Source organism: Microcaecilia unicolor, chromosome 8, assembly GCF_901765095.1.
Source record: "Microcaecilia unicolor chromosome 8, aMicUni1.1, whole genome shotgun sequence".
Lineage (NCBI taxonomy): Eukaryota > Metazoa > Chordata > Amphibia > Gymnophiona > Siphonopidae > Microcaecilia > Microcaecilia unicolor.
This window is the reverse complement of record NC_044038.1, coordinates 129,932,970-129,949,443: the sequence shown is the minus strand read 5'-3', so window position 1 is coordinate 129,949,443 and position 16,474 is coordinate 129,932,970. Positions and strand designations below refer to the sequence as shown.

The window sequence follows — 16,474 nt, the reverse complement described above, 5'->3', positions numbered from 1 at the left end:
TTCATAGATGACATTTCAGCTATCTGAACTCTAAAATGATATTCCCAGGGCATCCTCCTGTTGAAGAAGGGCAAAGCATCTTTAAGAACAGATTGGCCAGCCTACTGAAAAGGGCTTCAAACTAGGATTATCAGGGGTGAATGGACAAACATTAAATAGGTAGGTAAAACATTAAATATATGTAGAGAAATGGGGGAAAAAGGAATCATCTACAAATCTGTAATATGGAAAATAAAGTCACAGGTCTCGAGGCAGATATGGAAAAAGCTAATCTGGATTTAGTGGTGTTTTCAAGGTAAAATTTTATTCAAGAAAGAGAAGTTCCAAACAAAAGAGGACTGATTGCTTGTGTGTGTACAGGGTTTATTTGGAAAGAGAAAAATAGAGTTTATATTGGTGTGATATACAGAAAGGGAAGATGAGAGTTAGTGGATTATTCTGTACAAGTAGTTTCTGCATGTTATAGTAGGTGGGAAAGAAATTATGCCAATCCGCCCCCCCCCCCCCCCCCCCCCGAAAAAATTCCCAGTACATTTCTGTGGGAGCACCAGTATACATATACTGATTCGCTGTACTATAGTGATTAAGGAATTGCATTTTCTGAATAGCTGTCCTCCTTTCATTTCCTCTCCAGGGACAGCCCATCCATTAAGCAAGGCTAAACCATCTGCCTAGGGAAGCAACTTCTGGGAGGGCACCAAAGAGCAGTTGCAGTCAAAGCAAAACAACAGGTCTTGACAATCACACAAGACAGGAGGCACAGATAAAAGTGCAAGGCAGAATATTAAAAAAACAAAGAAGAAAATTACAGAAAGTGCAAAGAAGAATACAAAGCACCTGAAGTGCCAGCAACAAGCTCTTCAGGCTACAATAACATTGTCATTCAAAAATCTTCTTTACCACAAAAGTTGTGTGCCAGTTCCCAGACGTTTGAAGTTCAGTGGCCTATTTGTTATGTTTGCTTCTATGGCCTCATATCAAACAATGGTTCACACCGAATTCCACCTTGCCGTAGATCCAAATTAGCTCCATTTCCAAACATCACCTATTAAAAGTTAAATAGACCCCACCTTTATCCATTCTGCTTCAAATACTCCTGGATGAAGAATCCAGCTGTTTCTATTGTACAAACTGAATTTGAAGCAATAGTCTAAACTTGCCCATGATGCAGTGCTGCTGAAAGAATTACAGGAAGAAGTTATTGAAAGGTATAGATTAGGAAAGACTATTAGAAAATTTCAGCATATCTGAATATCCCTTGAAGCACTGTCAGGTCATTTTATTGTGGAGTGAAACCAGTTTGGCTCAACCACTCTAGTGCCAGTATCCACATTTAAGGAAACTGCTGAAGAAGGTCATTGTGATTACATTAAAAAAAAACAAAAAAAACTTCGGGCTGGAAAAAATGTTGACTTTTTAACAATTTCAAGATTATTCCTCAAACATGGACTGTATGGGAAGGTGACGAGAAGGAAGCCACCGCTGAGGAAAAGTTATTAAAGGCAATTGTATAAGCTGGAATCTGATATTTGGTACCAAATACTGGTGTAGGCTACAGAATACTAGCAACTTATGTGCATGATTGGCATCAATAATTCGCATTTGTGCACGTAAATGGTAGGCCATATTCTATAAAGTATATATCAATTAACACATAAAAGCAAGTGGGGTAGAGCGGGAGAGGTGCTGCTATGCCGTAAGCTATGTTTGATTGCAAGAAAATGTATATTGCAAGAGTGGACTTCATTGGTTACACCAGTGCCAGAATTCTGGTGTGTCCGAATACATCAAGTACTTACATGGGAAGCACGAGGTTAGAGGCTCATTTAAACGTAAAGCCCGATTTTTGAAGCTCTGGAACCCTTATTAAGCCAAGCTATCGCATCAGGGGAGAAGCCTAATCCTTAATAAATTATGAATATAGGGGGTAAATGTTCTGGTGTTTATGTAGAGAATGTATATGAGGTAAAATGGAGGGTGAGGGAGGGGGGGCATAGAGAGAGTTAAGAAGGTTAAAATATGAGAATGGATCTGAACGATGATTTGCTGTATAATTTGAAGGTATGGCAATATGTGCTTGCTGGAGACTGTAATTCTGAGAATTTTTGATCTCAATAAAAACAGTTGAAATATAAAAGCAAGTGGGGTTCACATACGTGGGCCATGGGTGTGTCATTGAGCAATGCACACAACTTAGCATTGCATAGCACACTTAGGCACACCAGCTTATACCAGCCATTGACCTGCTATAAGCGGGCATGTCTAAGCTTCGGCGTACCAATTTGCTTTTACGCTAGTATTCTATAATGGCTGTGGCATGCCCAGAAGCCATTACAGAATTGGCCCTAAGCATACCTCCATTGTGGTGGCCGCATCTTGATGCCAATTTATAGAATTGCCACCACAATGTTTTTCAAACGGGCACTTAAGGAGACGCATGTGAGAGGTGTTTTTTGTGACACAATGAAACTAACTTAGATTGTGAGCCCATTCGGGACAGGAAAGTACCTGCATGTAATAAATGTTGGAACTGGGTTGTATAACAGAAAAGTAGTATATCAAATTCATGATCCTTTATTCTTTAAATCAGTATTTTTGATCTTGCGCTATGTGTGGTGTACACAAACACAGCATAGTGGCAACCTGTCATGTGGATGCTTTATATTTTCCATCCTTTCCTCAGTCGTCTTGAGCATTCCCCTCCCCACTACTGTAGACCACAGGCAGATCCTGGAGGAAAACTTGTTCCAGTCTGTCATGTAGGTGGGACTGGGGACAAAAGTTACTTTTAAATACGATAGTGGTCTAAATCGCAAAGCAAAATGGAGAGCTCAGCATGAAAAAAATAAATATCCTCAAGTGGCCTGTAGGGGCAAAACAAGCACTATGATGCACTATGTATGTACCTATATGGCAAAATATATGGGTTCATAAATACATAGCACTATCCAGCATTAGCAACCTGATTACAATATGCAAACTCAGATGTTTCATCTATGAAGTCTGTTGCTTCATGAATCTGCAACCTGGCAGACAAGGTTCCCAATGTTCCAGGATAACAAGTTTATCAGAATTGATGTCATTGCTAGGACAAAAAGTACCAGTAGTACAACTACAACTTGTGATTTCTCTATAAAAAGGGTCTCTTATCAGAGATAGGGGCTGCTATGCCAACATCCCACCCATTGGAGCAGACCTGTGTAGGACCAGACTGACCATCTGAGGGACACACTGCCATTTGAAGGCTGCATCAGGTTGTATGTGCCATGTATCTTTGTATTAGTATTCTGTGGGTCAGAGTGACTCTTTATACTTTTAGAGTCTAGTTAGGGGGTTATGTGCGTTTACTCTGTTATTTCTGTAATGAGATTGGCTTTGTCTTCATTCCTGCCAATCTTGTATTATATTTTCTGCTATTGTAAATAAAACAATTGTCTTATTTTTGTAATGCTTGGGTGTGCTTGGGAATGCTTGGGAATACATTTGCACCTGACACCTTGTTAGTCTTGTTTGGGACCTATTTCTTTCAGAATTTATACTGTCAGGTACCCCAGTAACACCACAAAATGTGTGCTCTCTGTATTGCATCTACAGGCACAGCCAAAGCCTTCCTTTCTTTCTTTCTTTCTTTTAACTTCGACGCATAAGAGAAAATCTGTGGTAAGACTTGGAAGACTGTAGTCTACAGATAATTCTACTAGTTAGAATAGGCAAAAACCAGGGCTGTGGAGTCAGTACACCAAACCTTCGACTCCAACTCCTACTGATATTAAGCTTTAAATGTTTTGTTCTGGATCTAAAGTACTGGTAAATATAAGTTATATTTACCAGTGCTTTAGATCCAGGACAAAGACATTCTCTCTCTCTCTCTATGTGTGTATGTGTATATTAATGTTTAAGTATAAAATAATAACTATACCATATATTATAATGTTGTAAGTTTTTATTTTGAGGCTGGAGTTGAATCGGTATATTTTTACCACTTCCAACTCTGACTTTGACTCCAACTCCACAACCCTGGTAAAAACTATACGATCACATTATGCAAAGTTGGTAGACACTTATCCTAAATGACTCAGTTCTGGCACTGCTGCAGAAGAGGCTTCCACTGAGTTTCAAGTCATGAGGCATGAAGATGTATGTAATCAAGGCTCTTTAGTTATTATTTTTCTTATTTTTCTATTATTGATCTTTCATGTTGAAAGTGTGGAGTATGTTGTATAGATCAGAGAAACAAGCTAATGCTTTTGGAAGGTTTTCTTTTAGACAGCAGAGTATGAAAACTGTACAAGCATATGAAAAGTTTTACAAGGCACTGTATAAAACTGTACTCATTCTCTAATTCCCCTTCTGATATCTGACTAGCCCCCCTGTTTACTAAGCTGCGCTAGCGGCTGTCACACTGCAATGCCGACACAGCCTATTCAGTGAATGGGCTTTGTCGGCATTAGCGCAGTTTAGTAAACAGTGGGGTAATTTTTAAAGGAAACGAGCAAGCTCCATAAACATCCATTCATTATTGCTCACAAATGGACATCATAAGCATTGCTTTCCTTAATTTCACATAAGATTCAAAGCAAATTTTTTTTCTTACTTGATCCCATAAATGGCAGTCTGCGTCTACAATCTGTACCAGTTAACTGTGCTATTTAGATTTTATCTTGAGCCTTCCATATAATGTGTTATATATCTCATTATATCCTTCATAGTGCTTTAAATTCATGCGCATTAATTTTTAATATTTTTTTTATATATCTTTCCACTGATTGCCAGATAGATAATCTGTATTCTGAAGTTTCATTCCCAGTAGTCGCTCTGGTTCCTTGATTAAAGACACTTAACCATCTGCTCTATTACACAGGCTCTCTTCGCTTTGTCTTCAATGCTGCGACATTTCCCCTATGCCCAACAACAATTCCTCAAGCACGGAGGCCTTCATATACTAAGAAGCATCTTCCGAGAGAAAGGAGCAGAGGTCCTCCACATCCGTGTGGTGACACTTCTCTATGACATGATTGTGGAAAAGGTAATAACTGTCTGAGATGCCAGGTTATATCAGTCAGAGACTGTCACTATAGAGAAGGTGCAGCATTAAGACTGTAAATCAATCCAGCAGTAAAGATATGCAAGAGTAAACATTTTGATTTTGCCAATAATTTCATGAATATCCCTCCATATTCAGATATTCGTGAGATTATTCATATGGACATTAATGGAAGAATCCTAATGGATGAGTAGCCTAATGGTTTGTGCAGTGACCTGAGAACCAGAGGAACTGGGTTTGATTTCCACTGCAGCTCCTTGTGACTCTGGGCACATTACTTAACTCTCCATTTCCTCAAGTACAAAATAAGTATCTGAATATAATATGTAAACCATCTTGATTGTAACCACAGAAAGGCAGTACATCAAATCCCATCCCCTTTCCCCTTTCTGTGAAAAATAAGGAAAATACTGAACTTTGCCAGGTCTTGCTGTGTTTTGTTGTTAAATCATATGACATAATATATTGTGAAACAATTTATATCTGCAGGTGGATAATTAGTAGTAGCAGAGCACTAATCTAACACAATCTTCTAACAAATGCACTTCCCTGATTGTTTGAAAAACATATCTTTATCGATTTAATCTGTTTAATTATCAAAACATCATCATGCTATATACTTAAACCCTCTACTGGTTTTGTGAATATCACTTCTCCCGTATCACATAACTGGTAACCATTTGACATTCATGCATTAATCATCAGGTTCTTGTCCTTAAATCATCTCCTTTGCCTTACATCACCTTGAATAGTTCGTTTTCAAAACAAATTTTTTGGTATCAACCTACTCCCTTCAAATCTAAGGCAACCTTGACATTCACTAAGAAGTAAAAATAGTTCAAATGTTCAAGTAGTTCAAATGTCAAAAGTCTCTTGCCATGCCGGATGTAATAGATCCACTATTGTCCATCAGTGGGTCACGTGAATGACTGAGACTCTTCTCAGGAGTAGGGTGTCCACAGAAACCGTCAAACTCAACTAGTCAGTTGAAATAATGCCGTTCCTCAATGCGAGACCGCATTTCGGGATTTCCTTCCTCAGGAGGAACTATTTCTCAGATCCTGTAAAGTAAAAGTACACAGCAGTTCTTCCACACCTACAAAACTCCTTCTCAAATATATCCTTTTTATCCATAACAATACCATATTGTAATACATGTAATGGCCGCTTACCTTCAGGACTAGTCTCCAAGTAGGGCGTCCGAAGCCCCACCCGTGTACGTGCACCACGTACTTGTCTGTTTAAATACCCATTACCTTAATGACGTGGACCAATGGGAACACAAAGTTGCTATAACCACTCTACTTCCAAATTAAGATCTTTGGGGGACACCGTATCCCAAGTGAAAATAAAGCGCTGCTCAATATTAAGTAACTGTGCACTTGCATCCCCCCTCCTATATCCGGCATGGCAAGAGACTTTTGACATTTGAACTACTTGAACATTTGAACTATTTTTACTTCCCAGTGAATGTCAAGGTTGCCTTAGATTTGAAGAAAGTAGGTTGATACCAAATAATTTGTTTTGAAAACGAACTATTCAAGGCGATGTAAGGCAAAGGAGATGATTCAAGGACAAGAACCTGGTGATTAATGATTAATGCATGAATGTCAAATGGTTACCAGTTATGTGATACGGGAGAAGTGATATTCACAAAACCAGTAGTGGGTTTAAGTATATAGCATGATGATGTTTTGATAATTAAACAGATTAAATCGATAAAGATCAGTAGAGTGCATTTGTTAGAAGATAATATATTGTGAACCAAGATATTTGTCACAACTTTTTCCACAGAGACAGAAGGCCTTTTTTCAGGTGTATTTCACTATTGTTTGTCCATCTGTATACATCTGTTTGCACATGAGCGTGACCACCACTACCCTTTTCACGACTCCCACTCACAATACACACACATTCCCATACCTCTACTCATACCCAACCACAACACACATCCACTGTGTGATAAATAAGAGGCTGTCCTAGCTGGGGCAGGCCACTAGATGGCGATGTTCCCCTAAAAATGTCCAGGATGTCCGGGGTAGGTCACTAGAGGGCGCTATGAGATTAGGTGGAGGTCGCTAGGACCGGGGAGAGTCCTGGGATGGCTACAGGTGCAGGCGGTTATGGGCTGGGTCCTGTTTAGCTATTAACCACTTTATACCCCACCTGAGTTGTAAAAGGAAAAGAAGAGAGCTGGTAGCTGAAGAAGGAGAATCCCCCTGGAAAGAACTGGCTAAACCCTATGGACTTGTGGTGGACTGTGTGCTCAAGGAAGAAAAACAGGCTGGGGTAAGAAGTCCCTAAAGCATTAGTGTTGGACTGTGTAGCCTCAGTACTTAGAGGAACTGTGTGTCCAAAGAAGGAAGGACTGTGTGTTCAAAGGAGGGGGGGCTGTGTGTTCCCAGTACTGAGAAGCAGGCTGCAAAGCCTGGGGTTAGAAGTCCCCAAAGTATTGAAGTTAGTGCTAAGCCCAGGAATCTGTGTGGGGAGGCTCAGTGTGAAGATAAGTGAATGTATAAAGTACTTAAGCTATAAGAAGGGTGCCCAGGGGCTGGAATAAAGAATTGCTTGAGAAATATGCTGTTGGTGAGACCTGTTTAATTTTGCCTCTGGAGAACCAGGTCACCCTGAGTGATAAAAGGTAACATGTTAATCTGCATACAATTTGCATACTGAGAACCAGCTCACCCTGAGTGAAAAAGGGGCCCTGGAGCTTGAGGTTGGAATGCTCAGGATGCTGGGAAGAGACTGTTTGGAGTCCTGTTCAGAAGCCACAGGCCAGTGAGGCCTGCTGGAGAGTGAGAGCAGAAGACTCATCTTCACAACTGCAACACACCCAACACCTACCTACAGCAACATACCTAAAACAGTTGGACCAGTGCCAGACAGACTTCTACAGTCTGTGCCCCAAAGTTGGCAGGGAGAAACAGAGATTAAGTGTACCAGTGCTTAATCGCTGTGGAACATATACAGGGTTCCAGATTCAACTCTGGCCACCTTGTTGGGCATCAAACAAAGTAGACTATGTAGCTCTCTGTTACGTTCTCGCTAATGCATGGAAATATTCTATTTTTTTTTTGTGTGTGAGCAGGAAATTTTAAAAACCAACAATTTTTGAGTGCCAGTATTAGCAATGCATTTCTGTATATAGCACAAAAAAAAAATTTATGAGCTACTATGTAAAATCTGTGAGCAACATTCCTACAATGTATGAGCAATCACTCATGCGCTCCGATTAGAGGGAACATTGTCTCATTCTGTGTGGTTTGGGGTTAATGTCAGACCCAATACCTCCCTCTCAGATAATAAGATGAGTTGAATATTGCTATTAAATCATTTTAATTGTTTGAGAGTTTCTTTGTTGCATATAGGACGCATGAAAGATGATTCTGTAAGCCGGCACCTAATAGTGTGCCTCATTTCTAAAATAGTAGTGCTTACATGCATGATTGGTGCCAGTAATTGGCAGTTATACGTGTAACTGCTAGACTCTATTTTATAAACGGTGCACAAATGTCAGGGGGGGCATATACATGGGCAGAGCACAGGTGTGTCATAGACTTGTCACCAAACCACTTGTGCCACTTTGTAGAATATTATCAGTTGAGCGCATTGCATGGTGCTCTTAGATGCACCCACCGATGCCAGATGTTGACCTGTCATAAGTAGACATGCCTAACTTGTCACCCGCCAGTGTGGCTTTGTGCTGATATTCTATAATGGCTTAGACATGTACTTAAGCCATTATAGAATTGGTGCTAAACACACTCCTTTGTGGTGCCTAAAATGAGGCACCAATTTATAGAATTGCCACCATAGAGCTTTTTCTTGTCCTAGCTTTCTAGCCAGTTAGTTCCCAAATGCAATTAATCTCAGGCTAAGGTATGTATATTCTAAAGGGCGTTCTACCTCCACTTTGTTTATGAAGAATTTGAAATTGTGCTGGAGGGTTTTTGGTCTTCATAATCTTTGTCTTTTCCAGATTTACTTGTAGGGCCCAGGATTTGAGGTAAGTCTCTAGTAAATTTAGATTCTCTTGTAGGCCTTCTGAGGTAAGGGATGAAATGATCAGATCATCTTCATAGAGCAAGCATTTGATTTCGGAGTCATTTAGTTTTTAATCATGGGGCTGAGGATCTCTCCAGTACTATGGGAAATCATTGACGTACATCTTGAAGAGGATGGGACGCAGACCAGAGGTGTAGCCAGGTTTTTTTTTTTTTTTTTTTAACATACATTATTGATTTTTATTTTACAAAAAAGTGGAAACATCTATGACCATACAGTCACATAAGAACTTGCTTACAACAACATGACGTCACTTATCATAACAAACAAGCAATATAAATTTCCCCCTTCACATCTTTTCCAGATTCCCCTTCCCCCTCCCCCCCTCTCATTTCCAGCTCCCCCCACTGGAAGCCAGATTCCCTCTCGTTTCTTCTCATAGGGGTCCCAAATTTTTTGAAACATCGCTAGTAAGCCTTTCCGTATTGCAGTCAATTTAGCCATTTGATAAATATATTCTACTTTGTAGCCTACCCTCTGCAAGGGGGGTGTCTCCAATGACTTCCAAGCTCTCGCCAACTGCATTTTGGCCGCAGCAAATATTTGAACCACTAGCTTATGTTCCTGCACCCGCATTTTTTTAGAGCGGGCATGAAGTAGACAATATTCTATCTGGCGTGTGTAGCCCCCCGTACCCAAGCTGTTAACCACTCCCACTATCTGTTCCCAGAACGTACACACCTTGGGGCATTCCCACCATATGTGTAAAAATGTTCCCTGACCCCCACAATTTCGCCAGCAATTACTAGATACATTTGGATAGATCTTATGAAGGCGCAGTGGCGTATAGTACCACCGGTATAACATCTTATATCCATTTTCAGCCACCGGCTGAGTGATCGATGAGCGCAATAAAAACCTAAGACTACTGGCCCACCAACTTGTGGAGAAGTTCTTTTGCATCGCTTTCTCCCATCTGTCTGTATAGAATTCTAGAGGGGAGGACAGGAGCAATAGTGCTTTAGTTATGCATCCCTTCCCTCCCCCCTCCCTTAGCGCCCGCTCTAAGCCCGTCTCTGTCAGCTCAAGCTCATCCCTTGCTTTCCTCTGCATGTAGTTTCTCACACAGTGGTAATAAACAAGGTCCTTGTCAGACAGATCATACTCTTCTCTCACGTGTAGCCAGGTTTTGATCTCAGGGGTAGCAGACTTTTATAAAATAGGCGCCGGTTGGTATCAGCTAGACAACAGTGTCTGTGTTGTTGCTCAGGGGCTGTAGCAGGCACGGATTAATACAGGCTGTCTCCGTTGCGTCCTGCCTACAAGGAAACAGTAAGTTACATCAGGAGGCAGGATGCAGAAGAGGTCCCTGGACTGGCCAGAGCAGGCAACCTGTCTTTTTAACTACAAAGTAAAAATATTCAAATTGTGACCATCACCTCAGGAATAGCACTCACATTCCTTTCACTGCTAGACACCTTGTTTAAATCAGATGGGCTTTTGTTTGTGAGGTGACTCTACAGGATGTGAAGAACACTAGTCTTGAGCATTTTTATTTTGGGTGACAAAAGCCACCAAAGGTGGCCCTTGCCCCACAGCCTACATTCAAATAGGGCAAGACACTTTGTGAAATAACACAAACCCCTGCAAAAAGGCACCCAAAACCTATACTGAAAACTTACCACACCATAACAGCCCTAACCTACGTAGGAAAAGATGGTGCTATAAATATTACAGTGGGACCAAGAGAAGTGTTTCCCTAGGTCATCCTGGAGCACCCTCTTGCCATTCAGGTTTTCAGGCTATCCACAATGAATCTGCATGAAAAAGATTTGTATGTAATGGAGGCAGTATATGCAAATCAATGTCATGCATATTTATTGTGGATAGCCTGAAAACCTGACTGGCAAGGGGGTGCTCTAGAACACAAAACTCACCACACCATAACAGCCCTAACCTACCTATGAAAGACAGTGCCATATATATTACACTGGGCTCTGGAGCACCAATATACCTACTATTGGGAAACTGGAACAAGCTGCACTGTTACACAGACACTACATGCTAGCAGAATCCTTCACCTCAGTCACACATGCAGAACATGGACAGACCGTCATCTATATAACATAAGAGTAGCCATACTGGGTCAATGGTCCATCTAGCCCAGTATCCTGTTTCCAACAGTGGCCAACTCAGGTCACAAGCACCTGGCAGGAAACCCAAATTGTGACAACATTCCATGCTACCAATCTAATACAGAATAGAGAGCAACAACAACAAAAATTGAAATAGAGACCCCCCCCCCCTCCTCTCTGCCCAAGGAAGCCAGACTCTATAAACAGTGCAATACTGGTAAAAAAGAAACAGAAATGCATTTTCTCCTGTACTTTGCAAAATAAAAATAGAAAAAAATGTAACTTTTACAAAGCAGGTACATCTCAGTCCTTACAAAGTATTAAATAAAAATAATTTTCTTCTACCTTTGTTGTCTGGGAATTTGGCTGGTCCCAGACTTTTTTTTCCATGAGTCAGCCATAAAAATTCTTTTCCAGGTTGGCCTTTCTATTTCTTCTCTTGCCTCTTGTCTTCTTCCTTTCCTTCTTTATATCTGTTGGCACTGTCCCCTTCTCTACATCGTTTTATGTCCCCACTATGAAATAGCTGTGCATAGAGCTGCCAAGTGATTGAGCTCCAGAAGGGAGATTTTTCAACCAGTCCTAGTGTGAACTCACATCCCAAATTCATGTGGGATTTGCAGTCCCTGATTCTACCTATCAAAGTCTGTGCTGCAGTACATTCAAAATTACTTAAGAAAATGCACTCGGACCCCTACAGGGTTGCTAATTTGAAGACATCGGAGATGTGCATTTTTAAATACTGTCATATTCCTAACATCAAATTCAAAATAAAATACCTTTTTCTAAAGTTTGAACAATTTATTTTCTCATTTGCTTTGGTCCCACTGTCTCTTTTCTGTTTTTCTCCATTTTTCTACCTTTACAGGGTCTCTTGCCCATCTGACATTTCTTCTGTCTCCAAGTGCACCATACTTCTTTCCTCTGCACCACTATTTGTCCTGTCTAGTATCTCCCTTCTGTGTCCCTTGTCCCTATCCTACCCCCAAGTTCAGCATCTGCCCTTTCTGGGTCCCCACCTCCCCCCTTTTTCAGCACAAGCCTACCTGGTCTCCTCATCTCTCCCTTTTCTAATATCTACCCTCCTGGTGTATCCATCTCTCCCTTTTTCTAACATTGCCCTGTGTCCCCATCTTCCCCCTTTTTCCAGCGCTACCTCTTTCTCCCCATCTGACCCCTTTTTCACCCTTCTCCCCATATTCCCAGTCCCACTTTCCAGTAGTGCCCTCTCTGTGTCCCTATCTCCTTACCCCCCTTTCTAGTAGTGCCCCTATCAGTGAACAGTGAAGAAAAATGAGCTCAACCTATAGAGTTTATAACTGCGGTTTCTACCAGCTATAATCATTTTTGAAGCTGTTTTAGTGATATTCGATTGTTATTTATTTTCTCCTCCAGCTTTTAAGGCACTGCCTATCCAACTGAAACTGCTTTAGACTTGTTACAGATGGACCAACAATAAAAAATTACAAGTTGGATGCAGTAGCTCATAAGTTTGCTTGCCTTGTTTCGAGTGAACGGCAATGACAACTGCACGGGGGAGTAGAAACAGATTAACAAAACTGGCTTCCTTGCTTACAATGGACTAGATACGCTGAGTTCCACTCCTGTCTATGAAACCTTCTTGGGCAGCTTTCTCCCTTCTCCAGCCCCTCCACTCCTGTCTATTAAACCTTCTTGGGCAGCTTTCTCCAGCCCCCCCCCCCCCCCCCCCCCCCCCAATGCTGAGTCCACTCCTGTCTATTAAACCTTCTTGGGCAGCTTTCTCCCTTCTCCAGCCCCTCTCCCCCCCCCCCCCCCCCCGAGTCTTACAGGTTTCATATGTGGAGATTTTTTTACTGCTCTCCCGCGCGAGTCTTGCACCTACTCCAAGTCCTGTCTCTTCCGCCTGCTCTCTCCCATCTGCGTGGTCGCTCGTTTTTAAAGCCCTGAGGCGTTCTCCCTCCGACACCGGCGATTCATATAGCTAGCCTTCTGCCAGCGTCGGGACCTCTCCCTCAGACGCGTCCCACCTGTGCGGAAGACAGGAAGTTGCATTAGAGGAGGCGGGACGCGCCTGAGGAGAGGCCCCGACGCTGGCAGAAGGCTGGCTTTGTGAATCGCCGGTGTTGGAGGGAGAATGCCTCAGGACTTTAAAAACGAGCGTCCACACGGCTGGGAGAGAGCGGACGGAAGAGACAGGACTCGGAGTAGGTGTAAGACTCGTGCGGGAGGTGGGAGGAGGCAGAGAAAACTATTGGTACTGCAGGCATTTGGCGCTTAGGCGCCATCTCTTCTAAAAATCTGTTTGGGGGAGCGATTGCTCCCCCTGCGCCCCACCTAGCTACGCTTCTGACACAGACTACATCCTTGTTTTGCCTCATCTCCTTTATCTGAAACTCTCTACTTGTTTTTGTTTACCTTGCAGCTGATAAACGAATATGATTTAATTAAGTCAGAGGTCTTCCACCCAGTTTACAATAGTTTAAGGTTGAGGCCAGGGTGCCGTATAGAATCAAAGGCTTTTTTGAAGTAAAAAAAAACATGCAAATATTCTCCCTAAGGGAGTGTTTTGTACATGTTTACCAGTTTCAGTAAGGTGAAGATATGGTCAGTGATTTATAAGTGCTTTGTAAGGAACCCAGTCTTACGGTTGTGAGGACTTTTGCTGTTTGTTACGAATTTTAGTCTTTGTTTAGCATGTTTAGAACAGGTTGGAAATCTTACTATTGATACAAAAAAAAATCCCTCTGTAATTATTTGGGTTAAATGTAGGGATAACAATTTTTCACTCTTTTTTTCACTTTCCCGGGATAACAACCCCTACATAGCACTGTGTAGAGATTGGTGTAATTAGCTCTTCTGGCCTTGTCTTAGAAAAGTGACCAAAGAATAAAATCAGGTTAAATAGTTTGGTCATTGCTTCCTGGATTTGTAAATTGCTGTGTTTAAGCATTTAATTTATCATTCTGTTGGGATCATATGCTTTTCTGAGTTTAAGTGTTTGTATATGTTTGATTTCCTATATTATTATAGGAGGGTCTAGAGTTGCTGGAAGCGCTCACTCTAAATTTTACCATTTTGGATTCCTAAATCTGATTTTGTTTTGGAGTTAAATTCCTTCCACATGTCCCTAAGAAATTGTTATGTATGGTCTCTACAAATGATACAAGTAGCATAACACGTACACAAAGTTGGCACAGACACTCCCTGCCTGGTATCTGTAAATACTACTATTAAAACTGTATAAACAACTAACATATTAAACATGCAGAGTCCATTTCACAGAGTTAGGCTCTCTGTTGTTCAAGGACTTTCTTCTTCAATCTGCAGGATCTCTATTGTCCAGGAGATTTTTTTCTTCATTCCATAGGCTCTGAAATGAGAGAAAACAACAACTGGCTACCAGTAAAAGAACGAATCGCTTTCAAGATCTGCACATTAACACATAAAATAATTTACGGACTAGCACCGGAATATATGATTCCTTTAATAGATCTACCGCCAAGAAATGCCATAAAATCAGCTCGCTCCTATCTTCAACTACATTACCCAACTTGCAGGGGTGTCAAATACAAGCTTCTTTTTGCCTTGTCTTTCCACTACTCCAGCCCAAAGATTTTGAATGCTCTACCTTTGTACTTAAAATCGCAAGCTGATCACCATCTTTTCAAGAAGTTGCTGAAAACGTTCCTATTCGAAAAAACATACTCCATCAGTAACTATGCTGTTTAGTCAATATTATTGTTGTTAGCGTTACATCCTTATTCTTCTGTAGCATTCATGTATTGTACTTTTCTTCTTTTTATAATTCATGTAAGCCACATTGTGCCTGCATATGTGGGATAGAAATGAACCATAAATAAATAAATGACAATGAGGGAGACGTCAACGTAGCGACAGTGGCTTAGAGCAGCTCCTACACGCATTACTACTATAGTTTCTGGACCAATGGATTCCTTTGCCCAGTGTTCAGGGCCTGGTCCTCCGGGGGCCAGTGAACAGCCGGCTATGTCAACACCACTGCCAGGTGGAGCATCATTGGACTTTGGTACTGAATCTCTCTGTCTCCCGACATATGGACTCTGCCAATGCAGCCTCTGCTGTTGAGTTCTCTGGAGCTGATGAAAGCTTCCCAGTATATTCTGCAAGAGGACACTGCAATGTGAGGAGGAGGAGGCTATTGTATATATTATTATGTCTGCCTCACCTGTTTGGGCAGCGGAAGTCAAGGGCTGTCTCTACTATCCTGGATAGAACTGCACATCCCCTCTAGATACTTAATCACGCTAACCTGGTATCTGCTCGTGACAGGGTTACACAGTCAAGGCAGTATAAGCCTATGTAATTAGAAAGGAACCCAGTATTTAGTAGATAAAGAAATATAGTTTGTTAGCATTGAGATCTTACCCAAAGACAGTACAAGCAGTTCAGGCATTCACATGGTAGTACAGCACTTCACGACAGATGACATGTGCCTTCAAAGGTTGCTGGCTTCTTCTCTGTCTCTCTAAAACACTGCTTAGGTAGCAGACCTTTTATACTTTTTTGATCCCATAGATCCCTATGAGCATTTCACTTTCACACTTGCACTTTCGTCATAATTGGCACATATATCCAATTATGCCCAAGTTCCATCTTTTCTTATCTTTCATCCAATTAGGACCAAGTTTCAACCTTAGCAAGTTTGCTTATCTCTTATCCAATTATGACCAAGTCTCAGCTTTCTTATCTCTTATCCAATTATGACCATTTCAACTCTCCTATCTCCAAACTTCGCTCATCCTTAAATTTAACTTTTCTGCACCTGGCCCAATTATTTCTTATAGTTTCTCAGCATGCCTATGTCCAGCTATACACAACCCTTGCCAACCTTGTAACTCTGCCAAGGTTAAGCAGGCTGTCACATTTCTTCAGTGAAATATCAGGACTGAGAGATGCTATGATTTTAGAGGCCTAGTTATTTATTTATTTTATTTTATTTATTTATTTTATTGCATTTGTATCCCACATTTTCCCACCTCTTTGCGGGCTCAGTGTGGCTTACAATATATTGTGAATGATCGAAATACAATTTGTTACAATTTGTTACAGTACTGTTATGGTTACAATACATTAATGATGGAAATACAATTTGTTACAGTACTGTTATGGTTACATAGTGAGGAGTTATGTGAAGGCAAAGTGAAAATCAAAATATCATTTGGGAAAATAGAACAGTGGATCAATGGGGAAATGATAGGGCGATAGAATGTAATTTTGGAAGTAGAACAGTGGAATGTATCAATGGACAAAATATCATTTGTGGATA

General features: G+C 41.1%; 1 protein-coding gene across 1 annotated transcript in view; it reads left to right on the top strand.

Annotated features, from left to right (window-relative positions):
- The window catches only part of SIL1 (SIL1 nucleotide exchange factor), a 696,897-nt gene that overhangs the window by 666,453 nt on the left and 13,970 nt on the right, over window positions 1–16,474 (top strand). Inside the window, exon 9 of the mRNA XM_030212991.1 lies at window positions 4,862–5,026. Coding sequence (XP_030068851.1) covers window positions 4,862–5,026 — 165 coding nt within the window. The remainder of the gene's footprint in view (window positions 1–4,861; window positions 5,027–16,474) is intronic.